This window comes from Scyliorhinus canicula, chromosome 11 (genome assembly GCF_902713615.1).
Source record: "Scyliorhinus canicula chromosome 11, sScyCan1.1, whole genome shotgun sequence".
In the NCBI taxonomy this organism is placed as follows: Eukaryota; Metazoa; Chordata; class Chondrichthyes; order Carcharhiniformes; family Scyliorhinidae; genus Scyliorhinus; species Scyliorhinus canicula.
The window spans coordinates 55,064,883-55,076,888 of record NC_052156.1 but is presented as its reverse complement, the minus strand read 5'-3'; the positions used below and the strand labels follow the sequence as shown (position 1 = coordinate 55,076,888).

The 12,006-nt window shown below is 42.1% G+C and overlaps 1 protein-coding gene across 2 annotated transcripts in view; it reads left to right on the top strand.

Annotated features, from left to right (window-relative positions):
• The window catches only part of suclg2 (succinate-CoA ligase GDP-forming subunit beta), a 473,504-nt gene that overhangs the window by 165,080 nt on the left and 296,418 nt on the right, over positions 1-12,006 (top strand). For both annotated transcript variants that reach the window (XM_038810602.1, XM_038810601.1), the window contains one exon: positions 1,736-1,877. In XM_038810602.1, the coding sequence (XP_038666530.1) occupies positions 1,736-1,877 (142 nt within the window). The remainder of the gene's footprint in view (positions 1-1,735; positions 1,878-12,006) is intronic.

Genomic DNA, 12,006 nt, shown 5'->3' with positions numbered 1-12,006 from the left:
AGGGTATTGCTCTGTGGTCCTGGGTTCAAACCTCACCATGGCAGATGGTTTAAATTGAATCCAATAAATATCTGGAATACAAAAGTCCAATGCTGACCATGAACCCATTGCCAATTATCATAAAAACACAGCTGGATCACTAATGTCCCTCGGGGAAGGAAATCTGCATCCTTTCCCGGTCTGGCCTACATGTGACTCCAGACCCACACAGCGATGTGGTTGACTCTTAACTGCCCCCCCACCCCCGGCGGGCATTTCAAAATGTTGAGTTGTGATTATGACGAAAAGTAGATTGTTGAAATACATAGTTTAAGCTATAGGCCAGGTAGAACCATGAAAATTTCACAAATACACACTTTTAAAATAAGAAAGAAAATTGTCCAAGGTAACAATGGTTAGGACTGTTGCTTCACAGCGTCAGGGACGCGGGTTCGATTCCCGGTTTGGCTCACTGTCTATGGGGAGTCTGCACATTTTCCCCATGTCTGCGTGGGTTTCCTCTGGGTGCTCCGGTTTACTCCCACAAGTCCCGAAAGACATGCTTGTTAGGTGAAATGGACATTCTCCCTCAGTGTACCCGAACAGGCGGTGTGCTGTGGCAACTAGGGGATTTTCACAGTAACGTAATTGTAGTATTAATGTAATCCTACTTGTGACACTATTAATGATTATTATTATTAAAACAGGATTTAAAAACTGAGACCATTATTATGAGCTATACTTAATTTAACAAGTAATTTTCCAGACAGTGTTATAAATAGAATGGCACCTAGTTTAATTTAAGACTATTTTAATTGATGAATTCTATAACAATTGGATTGAATATTGATGCAGCAGACAATAATGTCAGATGGATTTGCGTAGGGAAAGCATAGGATCATGCTATAAAATTAGATGCTTGCGCTGCTTTGGTCAATTGGCGTATCCTTGTTACTTTTTATTACTAGGGTTTGGCAATTCTGTTTATTTGTCCTTACAATGCAATTTTACTGACAATATAATCTTTCAGTGATGTAATGATGCATTCAATACAATTTATATTATAACTGTGTTCTTGCAAGATTCACTGATAATTCTGAGTGACTATTGTGCCTAATTATTATAATGCTGTACCCCCCTTTGTGTATAAAACCTTTGCCTATAGTTGTTGCACCATTTACAAATGATCACCCCATGAATGCAATGTGAATATTCATCAATAACTTGTCCCTTTATTTGCGTTGATACAGTAAATGTAGTTTATACATACGTAAATAAAAAGGCTGCCTTCTAATTCAAGGGTAGAATAATAGCAATTACAATATCATGGTATTATTGGCAAGCAGCCAAATGCAGGAGCATGAAATGGCAATCTTTATTGACAGCTGTTGAGGCAGGTCAATCTTTTCCCTTTTCTCCAAGTTGTTACATTAGCATCTTGTCTGAGCATCTTGGAACAAGCTTTTAGGGATAGAAACTCCCATGGCACTAAAATCAGAGTAATTAAATCAGGCAGTGGAGAAGGAATGGCAACAGTGCTGAACTATTGGGACGACCAGAAAATACGATAGATACCTACAGCCTGAGGTGTGAAAATGCTCAGTGAACCACAGAGAATGACCAGTTATTATGATAGCCATCATTTTCTATTTACAGTATTCAATAACATTGAAATAACACGAGTTTGTAATTACATGCACTAGCTGCACGGATGATTATACTTATATTTTTTCTTTTTCTCTCCACAAAAACACAGATGGTTCAGATAATTCCTGTGAGATGGTTGAACCTTCAAGAGTATCAGAGCAAAAAAATCATGGCGGATCATGGGGTCACAGTTCAGAGATTCTTTGTTGCTGACAATTCACAAGACGCCCTGAAGGCTGCTCAAGAACTGAGTAAGTTGAGTAGTATCCGCAGCGATTTGAAAGAAGAACTGCTCTAAAATAAATGGTTGATCACAGAAAACCTTTCTGCTTAACATTTTATAGCATCAGTAACCTTGACCGACACAGAAAAAATGAGTGAGTTAATGGTCCAGATTTTTCTGTGAAAATAATCACAGAATACTACCGTGCACAAGCGGCTCTTTGGCCCATCAAGTCTGTACCAACGCATGAAAGACCCTGACCTGCCCACCTAATCCCACTTGCCAGCACTTGGCCCATAGCCTTGAATGTTGTGGTCTGCCAAGTACTCATCCAGGTTCTTTTTAAAGTATATGAGGCATCCCCCCTCTACCACTCTCCCAGGCAGTGCATTCCAGACAGTCATCACTCTGTGTAAAACCGTTTTTCCTCAATTCCCCCCCTAAACCTTCCAGCCCTCACATTGAACTTGTGTCTCCTCGTAACTGACCCTTCAACTAAGGGGAACAACTGCTTCCTATCCACCCTGTCCATGCTCCTCATAATCTTGTACACCTCAATCAGGTCACCCCTCAGTCTTCTTTGCTCCAGAGAAAACAACCCAAGCTTATCCAAAAGACGCTAAACGTCACTGATAAGCACCAGGCCAATCTTTGTGTCACTCGCAAACTTACTGAACCTACCCCCCGTGCCTCTCTCTCTCTCTCTCTCTCTCTCTCTCTCTCTCTCTCTCTCTCTCTCTCTCTCTCTCTCTCTCTCTCTCTCTCTCTCTCCCCCCCCCCCCCCCCACCCATAGTCATCTATGCCATTTATATAAATGACAAACAATTGGGGCAAAGCCAGATCCCTGTGGGACACCATTGGTCACTGTCTTCCAGACAGCAAATCAGCCGTCTATCATCATACCTGTCTCCTACAGCTATACCAGTTATGAATCCACTTTATCAAATCACTTTGTATCCCATGTGCATTTGCCTTCTTGATAAATCTCCCACATGGGACCTTGTCAACGATTTGGTGACATCCATGTAAACCACATCAACTGCACTACTCTCATCTATACACTTGGTTACATGCTTAAAAAATTATATCATATTTGTTAGGCACAAACTCCCTCTGACAGTCATGTTGACTATCCCTGATCAAACCTTGCCTCTCCAAGTGGAGATAGATTCTCTCCTTCAGAATCTTCTCCAGTAGTTTCCCAACCACTGCCATGAGACTCACTGGTCTGTACTTCCCTAGCTTGTCTCTGCAACCTTTCTTAGATAGTGGGGCCATATTAGCTGTTTTCCAGTCCTCTGGCACCTTCCCTGTGGCCAGAGGGGAATTAAACATTTGGTCAGAGCACCGTAAATCTCCTCACTCGCCTCCCACAGCAACCTGGGATACAATTAATTTGGACCTGGAGATTTGTCCACTTTTAAGCCCACCAATATCTCCAATACATTGTCACTCCCTATGACAATTTGCTCAAGAACCTCACAATTTCTCTCGCTGAGTTCCAAAATTACCTCCTCATTCTATTGGGTGAAGACAGATGTGAAATATTCCATGATCGAATGGTGGAACAGACTCGATGGGCCAAAAAGCCTAAATCTGCTCCTATGTCTAATGATCTTGGGCGTTAGAAAGTGTAAATCTCTCTCTGCACTCTCTTATTGAACACTTCTGGGGTACATGGTCCAATACAGAGAAAATCTGCCTCTATGCTGTCCTCATCATTTATTCCCTGGATAGATGCAGCACAGGATAGATAGTGTCAAATGATTCTGGCAAAACCAAAACTGAGTGTTGGTGAGTAAGTGCTTCTTATTGGCACTGGCGACAACGTTTTCCATCACTTTGCTAATAATTGAGAGTAGACTGATGTGCCGATTATTATACAGAATTGATTTGTCTTCCTTTTTGAGGACAGAACATCACCTAGGCAATTCTCCACATTTCCAAATTGTTAGGAAAATAAAGGTAGTTTAAGGCATTTATAGTTGTATTGGTAAACATTATAACAAAGAACAATACAGCACAGGAACATGCCCTTCTAGCCCTTCAAGCCTGCACCATCCATGGTACCTGCCTAAACTAAAAACCGAATGCACTTACGGAGTCCATTTCCTTCCATTCCCACCCTATTCATATATTTGTCTAGATGCCCCTTAAATGCTGCTATCATACCTGCTCCCACCACATCTCCAGGCAGCACGTTCCATGTATTTACCACCCTCTGTGTTTAAAAAAAATTGCCTTGCACATCTGTTCTAAACTTTTCCCCACACACTTTAAACCTATGTCCCCTAGTACTTGACTCTCCTACCTCGAAAGAGCTTTTACCTTGTAGACCTCTATCAGGTAGCCTCTCAACCTCCATCGTTCCAGTAAGAGCAGACCGAGTTTATCTAACCTCTCCTTATAGTTAGTGCCCTCCATACCAGGCAACATCCTACTAAACTGCTTCTGTACCCTCTCCAAAGCATCCACATCCTTCTGGTAGTGTGGCGACCAGAATTGTACACCATATTTCAAATGAGGCCTAACCGAGGTCCTGCACAGCTGCAACATGACTTGCCAATTCTTATACTCAATCCCCCGACCAATGAAGGCCAGCATGCCATATGTCTTCTTGACTACCTTATCCACATGCGTTGCCACTTTCAGTGATCGTGGATGTGCACGCCCAGATCTCTCTGCCTGTCAGTACTCACAAGAGTTCTACAATTTATTGTGTAATTCCTACATGCATTGGACCTTCCAAAGTGCACTACCTCACACTTGTCAGGATTAAACTCCATCTGCCATTTCTCCGTCCAAGACTCCAACCAGTTTATATCCTGCTGTATCCTTTGACAATTAGAAATAAGGTATAGTTTTGGGTGGGTTTAATTTAATGTTTCTGTACCTGGAAGGGTAAGACCTATAGTGAGATTCATGCTGGACAAAGGTGTTGGTATGTGTAGGTGTTGGTTAAGTTCCAACTGTGTTTCTACTGTGTGTAGCGAGGGCCATGGCTTGAAGATTAAACAAGCTTGCAATGGCTGATTAGCAACTGCTGCCGTGTAAGGTCGAGAAGCTGTTTTTAGTTTTAGTTTAGCTAATTTTATTGCAATTTGAACATAGATAGTGAGAGGGGAGGCAGCGTTCCCACCTCTGGTAGAAGCAGTTGGCTTAGTATTCTAGAGAGGAAACACCTGTCTCAGTTTTTCTAGAAGAAAAGTCATACCCTGGAGGAAGGGTTAAGAAATCAAAGAGCAGAGATCTGAAGAACAGCTAGTTAAGGAAACTAGAGAAATAAAGGGAGGTTTCCAAGAAGTCTGAGGTTAAAAGTAATAGAATAGAGCATTTTTAAATAAAGACAGACCGAGCTAAGAAGGCTGAGACGCCAGAAAGATAAATGAAGTCATTTTCAGGTTTATGAGATATTACTGCAGCACATGGAATATGACCATAAGACCATAAGACCATAAGACATAGGAGCGGAAGTAAGGCCATTCGGCCCATCGAGTCCACTCCACCATTCAATCATGGTTGATTTCAACTCCATTTACCCGCTCTCTCCCCATAGCCCTTAATTCCTCGAGAAATCAAGAATTTATCAATTTCTGTCTTAAAGACACTCAATGTCCCGGCCTCCACCGCCCTCTGTGGCAATGAATTCCACAGACCTACCACTCTCTGGCTGAAGAAATTTCTCCTCATCTCTGTTCTAAAGTGACTCCCTTTTATTCTAAGGCTGTGCCCCCGCGTCCTAGTCTCCCCTGCTAATGGAAACAACTTCCCTACGTCCATCCTATCCAAGCCATTCATTATCTTGTAAGTTTCTATTAGATCTCCCCTCAACCTCCTAAACTCCAATGAATATAATCCCACGATCCTCAGACGTTCATCGTATGTTAGGCCTACCATTCCTGGGATCATCCGTGTGAATCTCCGCTGGACCCGCTCCAGTGCCAGTATGTCCTTCCTGAGGTGTGGGGCCCAAAATTGCTCACAGTATTCTAAATGGGGCCTAACTAGTGCTTTATAAAGCCTCAGAAGTACATCCCTGCTTTTATATTCCAAGCCTCTTGAGATAAATGACAACATTACATTTGCTTTCTTAATTACGGACTCAACCTGCAAGTTTACCTTTAGAGAATCCTGGACTAGGACTCCCAAGTCCCTTTGCACTTTAGCATTATGAATTTTGTCACCGTTTAGAAAATAGTCCATGCCTCTATTCTTTTTTCCAAAGTGCAAGACCTCGCACTTGCCCACGTTGAATTTCATCAGCTACTTCTTGGACCATTCTCCTAAACTGTCTAAATCTTTCTGCAGCCTCCCCACCTCCTCAATACTACCTGCCCCTCCACCTATCTTTGTATCATCGGCAAACTTGGCCAGAATGCCCCCAGTACCGTCATCTAGATCGTTAATATATAAAGAGAACAGCTGTGGCCCCAACACTGAACCCTGCGGGACACCACTTGTCACCGGTTGCCATTCCGAAAAAGAACCTTTTATCCCAACTCTCTGCCTTCTGTCTGACAGCCAATCGTCAATCCATGTTAGTACCTTGCCTCGAATACCATGGGCCCTTATTTTACTCAGCAGTCTCCCGTGAGGCACCTTATCAAAGGCCTTTTGGAAGTCAAGATAGATAACATCCATTGGCTCTCCTTGGTCTAACCTATTTGTTATCTCTTCAAAGAACTCTAACAGGTTTGTCAGGCACGACCTCCCCTTACTAAATCCATGCTGACTTGTCCTAATCCGACCCTGCACTTCCAAGAATTTAGAAATCTCATCCTTAACGATGGATTCTAGAATTTTGCCAACAACCGAGGTTAGGCTAATTGGCCTATAATTTTCCATCTTTTTTCTTGTTCCCTTCTTGAACAGGGGGGTTACAACAGCGATTTTCCAATCCTCTGGGACTTTGCCTGATTCCAGTGAATTTTGAAAGATCATAATTAACGCCTCCACTATTTCTTCAGCTATCTCCTTTAGAACTCTAGGATGTAGCCCATCTGGGCCCGGAGATTTATCAATTTTCAGACCTTTTAGTTTCTCTAGCACCTTCTCCTTTGTGATGGCAACCATATTCAACTCTGCCCCCTGACTTTCCTGAATTGTTGGGATATTACTCATGTCTTCTACTGTGAAGACTGACGCAAAGTACTTATTAAGTTCCTCAGCTATTTCCTTGTCTCCCATCACTAGATTACCAGCGTCATTTTGGAGCGGCCCAATGTCTACTTTTGCCTCCCGTTTGTTTTTAATGTATTTAAAGAAACTTTTACTATCATTCCTAATGTTACTGGCTAGCCTACCTTCATATTTGATCCTCTCCTTCCTTATTTCTCTCTTTGTTATCCTCTGTTTGTTTTTGTAGCCTTCCCAATCTTCTGACTTCCCACTACTCTTTGCCACATTATAGGCTCTCTCTTTTGCCTTGATGCATTCCCTGACTTCCTTCGTCAGCCATGGCTGCCTAATCCTCCCTCTGATAACCTTTCTTTTCTTTGGGATGAACCTCTGCACTGTGTCCTCAATTACTCCCAGAAACACCTGCCATTGCTGTTCTACTGTCTTTCCCACTAGGCTCTGCTTCCAGTCGATTTTCGTCAGTTCCTCCTTCATGCGCCTGTAATTACCTTTATTTAACTGTAAAACCTTTACATCTGATTCTACCTTCCTTCTTTCAAATTGCAGACTGAATTCTACCATATTATGATCACTGCTTCCTAAGTGTTCCCTTACTTTAAGATCTTTTATCAATTCTGGCTCATTACATAACACTAAGTCCAGAATAGCCTGTTCCCTCGTGGGCTCCATCACAAGCTGTTCCAAAAAGCCATCCTGTAAACATTCAATGAATTCCCTTTCTTTGGGTCCACTGGCAACATTATTTACCCAGTCCACCTGCATATTGAAGTCCCCCATGATCACTGTGACCTTGCCTTTCTGACATGCCCTTTCTATTTCGTGGTGCATTTTGTGCCCCTGGTCCTGACCACTGTCAGGAGGCCTGTACATAACTCCCATTATGGTTTTTTTGCCTTTGTGGTTCCTCAACTCTACCCACACAGACTCCACATCGTCTGACCCTATATGAATTGAAATAACTATGAAAATTGGTGATTGGATCTCAGAGTTTGTGTAAATTCAGTTAAGACGAAAGAAACCGTAAAATCCTGGACTGATTTCACCATTAAAATATAGAAAATAGGAGTGGGAGCAGGCCATTCGGAACTTTGAGCCTGCTACATCATTCATTATGATCATGGATGTTCGTCCAACTCAGTAACCAGTTCTTGCTTCCACCCCATATTCTTTGATCTCTTCAGACATACAATGTTTTGGTCTCAACTGCTTTCTATGGTATCAAATTCCCCAGGCCGACCACCCTCTGGGTGAAGAAATTTGTCCTCATCTAAAGAGGTGAAAAGTATAACGGAAATATTGTTTGAAGGTGTAATTTGGAAAACTTGGGTCTGGATTTTGGAATGAAAACCGCATAGGGAATGCATACATTGAGAGAAGATTTTGAAGTGTGTCCTTGGGCGTGGTGTTTGTAAACTCGTGTGACAATCGTCGGAGTATTCTGAGGAGAAATATATAGACACTAACTTGAGTTCAGAGCCGCGTTTGTATTTGACCACAGTCATCTTTTGTGCTTAAAAGGGACTTTTTGTGTTAATGAGACCATTGTAGCTTGAAATGTACTCTGTAATCAGTGCATCTCAAAATTTGTGTATTTGTTAAGCTAAGGGGGAGGGATTGGATTTATTTATTGCCACGTGTACCGAGGTACAGTGAAAAGTATTGCTCTGCGTACAGTTCAGATAGATCATTCTGTTGTATTGTAAAACCTCAGGTACCTTCGACCAGTTTACTTATTCGAAGGTTTTACCTAGGGTGTCTTCATTTATGAGAAAAACAAACCACAAACACAAGTTCAAAATTCAACAATATTTATTAATGCAATTAACCCTTATATTACCCACAAAATACCAGAGGTACCCAAGATCAGTGTATACTACCCGTAAGGATGGCTTGGTAGGCTATGGATCTGATCGCTGGAATTCCTCTTCTGGCAGTCCCTTCCTTTCCTTGCTTCCTTCCTTTCTTCTGGTCTGATCTGATCTTCACTTCTCCGATCTGGTCAAGGTCCACCTCGCATACCGAGTCTTTGCTTCCAAGGGGTCTAGGTGCCTGTTTTTATCTCTCTTCCTTCACACCTTTTTGCCATTTCCTCTGGCTTTCTGCCAATGATGGCTCAGGAGGGGGTCTCAGCAACCAACGGTCCAGTTGATGACCACTTGACAGGCCACCTGAGCCCGCCCCAGGTGTCCCATTTCTGGTGGTGTGGGCTGCACATAACCTGTTCCCATATAAGATAACAGTAGAAACTCTGGGTGACAGAAAGTGTGGCTCGATCTGGGCTACTGACGAGATCTGAGCATACCAATAAGGTGCAATGATCTCCTGATGGGTGATTGACGGGCAGGCCCAAACATGTTCTGGCAGTTTGTGTGTTGGTTGTGTATTTGACTTTGGTCAAGTCTGAATTCCAACAACCTGCCTGAGGTTTGACTGCAGTATGATTTAAAAATGCCCAATTCATTAATTTAGGATATCCAATTTAATCGGGCAAATGTTTAAATTTATAATATCCAATTTCAATCGGGCCTAAATCTAGGCCTTGCTAGGTTACTACAATTCCATACATGAAAAGAAAATGCACAGAAAATACATAAAATATACAATGTAAATACATAGACACAGGCATCGGGTGAAGCATACAAGAGTGTCCAGTCCACAAACCTGCAAGAGACCATAAAAGAGAAAGGTTGTGTTAGTGTTGAAATGAGGTTTCAAGAGATTAGTACAGTTATAGGAGATTTAAGAAGAGGATCTGTGTGAGAGATGAGAGTCTTTATTGTCACAGTAGGCTTACATTAACACTGCAATGCAGTTACTGTGAAAAGTCCCAAGTGGCCACATTCCGGCACCTGTTCGGATACACGGAGGGAGAATTCAGAATGTCCAAATTACCTAACAGCACGTCTTTCGGGACTAGTGGGAGGAAACCAGAGCACCTGGAGAAAACCCACGCAGACACGGAAAACGTGCAGACTTTGCACGGACAGTGACCAAAGCCGGGAATTGTACCTGGGACCCTGCTGCTGTGAAGCAGCGCTAACCACTGTGCTACTGAGCCGCCACAATAATCCAACTTTTTATGTTTAATTTTTTTTCTTGTTAAATCTAATTAGTCATCCTGTGACTCTGTTCCTGCATGTTTTATTAAAAATAAATAAAAGTTATGGTCTTTTGAGCTAGGGTTCCATTCTGGGACTTCCCATCCAGTTATAAGATCAACTAGGATCATAACAAAATGAGGTCAATTCTGGAGCATCAGTTTTCAGCACTACAGCCAGATGTCATCAGGGCACATATCCTTGGCTGAAGAGTGTATTCTGTAAGGTTGGGGATCTTCGGAGGCGGCCGAGATGGAGCTTCTAGTTAGTACTTCTGGCTGAAGATGGCTGCAGATGCTTCAAGCTTGACTTTTCTACTCAAGTGCTGGACTCCGTCGTTATTGAGAATTGAGTTGGTACCTCACTACTCCAGTAAGTTAGCCTACACTCTTCTAACCAGGGTGTGCTTTACCTCCTTTTTGTAGCACATTTGTTCTGATGAACAGATATCTCTGATGACTATTTTTGGCTTACTGTTATTTCATATGACCTCACATGATCAACTTCAACTTAGAATGTGGTATTAAACTGTGATTTATGAACAGCCAAATAGATCTGCTGAGCAGTCAAAAGATGGGGGTACAGCTGACTTAGTGCAGACTTGAAGAATTTGCTGTCAGTCATCATTCTCTAACCTTATTGCCAAAATATAGAAGCACTTGCATCTGTTATGCTAAATTTCAGTGTGAACTGGACTGGCACAAAGGCTGTCTTTGAATAAATCTGATATGAAGGTTCTTTCCTGACCTTCCACAGAGCTTTCTTGGCCTAGCTAGGTCTCTTTGCTTGCATCAGATCAGGTTCTCATTTGGAACAGGACAGGCTGAGATACTTTCAATGCTTTACTGGGACAAAGGAAATTCAAGTTAGGCATTCCTTGAATGCAAATATAACTGTAATCGAGTATATATTTAAACAAAATGCACGTGAAATTAATTTGAATTGGTCTGTTAACATAACGTGTGTTCTGACAATGAGTTTTAAAATAGTAATGCCCACTTTCTGTGAGGCCCAACCTTTCGTTGTGGGACGTGAACAAGCATTCCTGCTTCTCCTGGCCCAGAAGGAAGAGCAAATATTACCTTTCTTGGCTTCTCCTGAACCAGATCCCAGCTCCCTGATTGGTGTGGCGGTGAAGCAACGGTTGTTTTCCCCTGTAGTGACAGACACAACTGCAGGCAAAATTTGAAGTTCTCAGATATAGATCTGATATCGGCACTCCTCCAATTGATGTTCCGGGCCCATTCCATCTGACGTGATCTTGTTCACGTCCACATGGCCAAGCAGATCAACACAATTAGGTGGCAATCCACCATACTTAGACATTTCTTTGGTGGGGGAACGAGGCCTAAACACGCAAGCAAGCCCATCTTCAGAAAAATGGCACCCTGATCTCAAAATTACATAGACTTCTACAACACAGCATGTGGTCATATTGTGTTCACTCTTGACAAGAGTTTAGTCTCTTCCCAGTATCCATTCACAGATGTTTTCCAGATGTTTATTCACTTCCCTTTCTATGGATTCTTTTTTCACCACTGTTTCTGGTAGGATATCGCATGCTCTCACATTTTGTGTAAAAATACCAAAGAAATATCCTTGTTCTTTGCTGATGGTCTTCGACTTATACCACATATTTGCTAACTCGACAAATAGCAGAAGTAAGTTTTACACGAACTGGAGACATATTTGAAGGTACAATTTTGTCGTCTCAAATTTGTGATATGCTGAAGACAAGATTTTGAACTGAGTGAAAATAAGTCCACCACTATTCGTGGTAAATACTTTGAGGCAGTGAATTTACAGCAGCATATTACATTAAAGCATATTGATTGACCAGTATGATTTATCCCTGTTGCTACTAATCCCAATGAGACCACAAATGTACTAATGTTGAAACCTGTGGGAAAAATGTATAT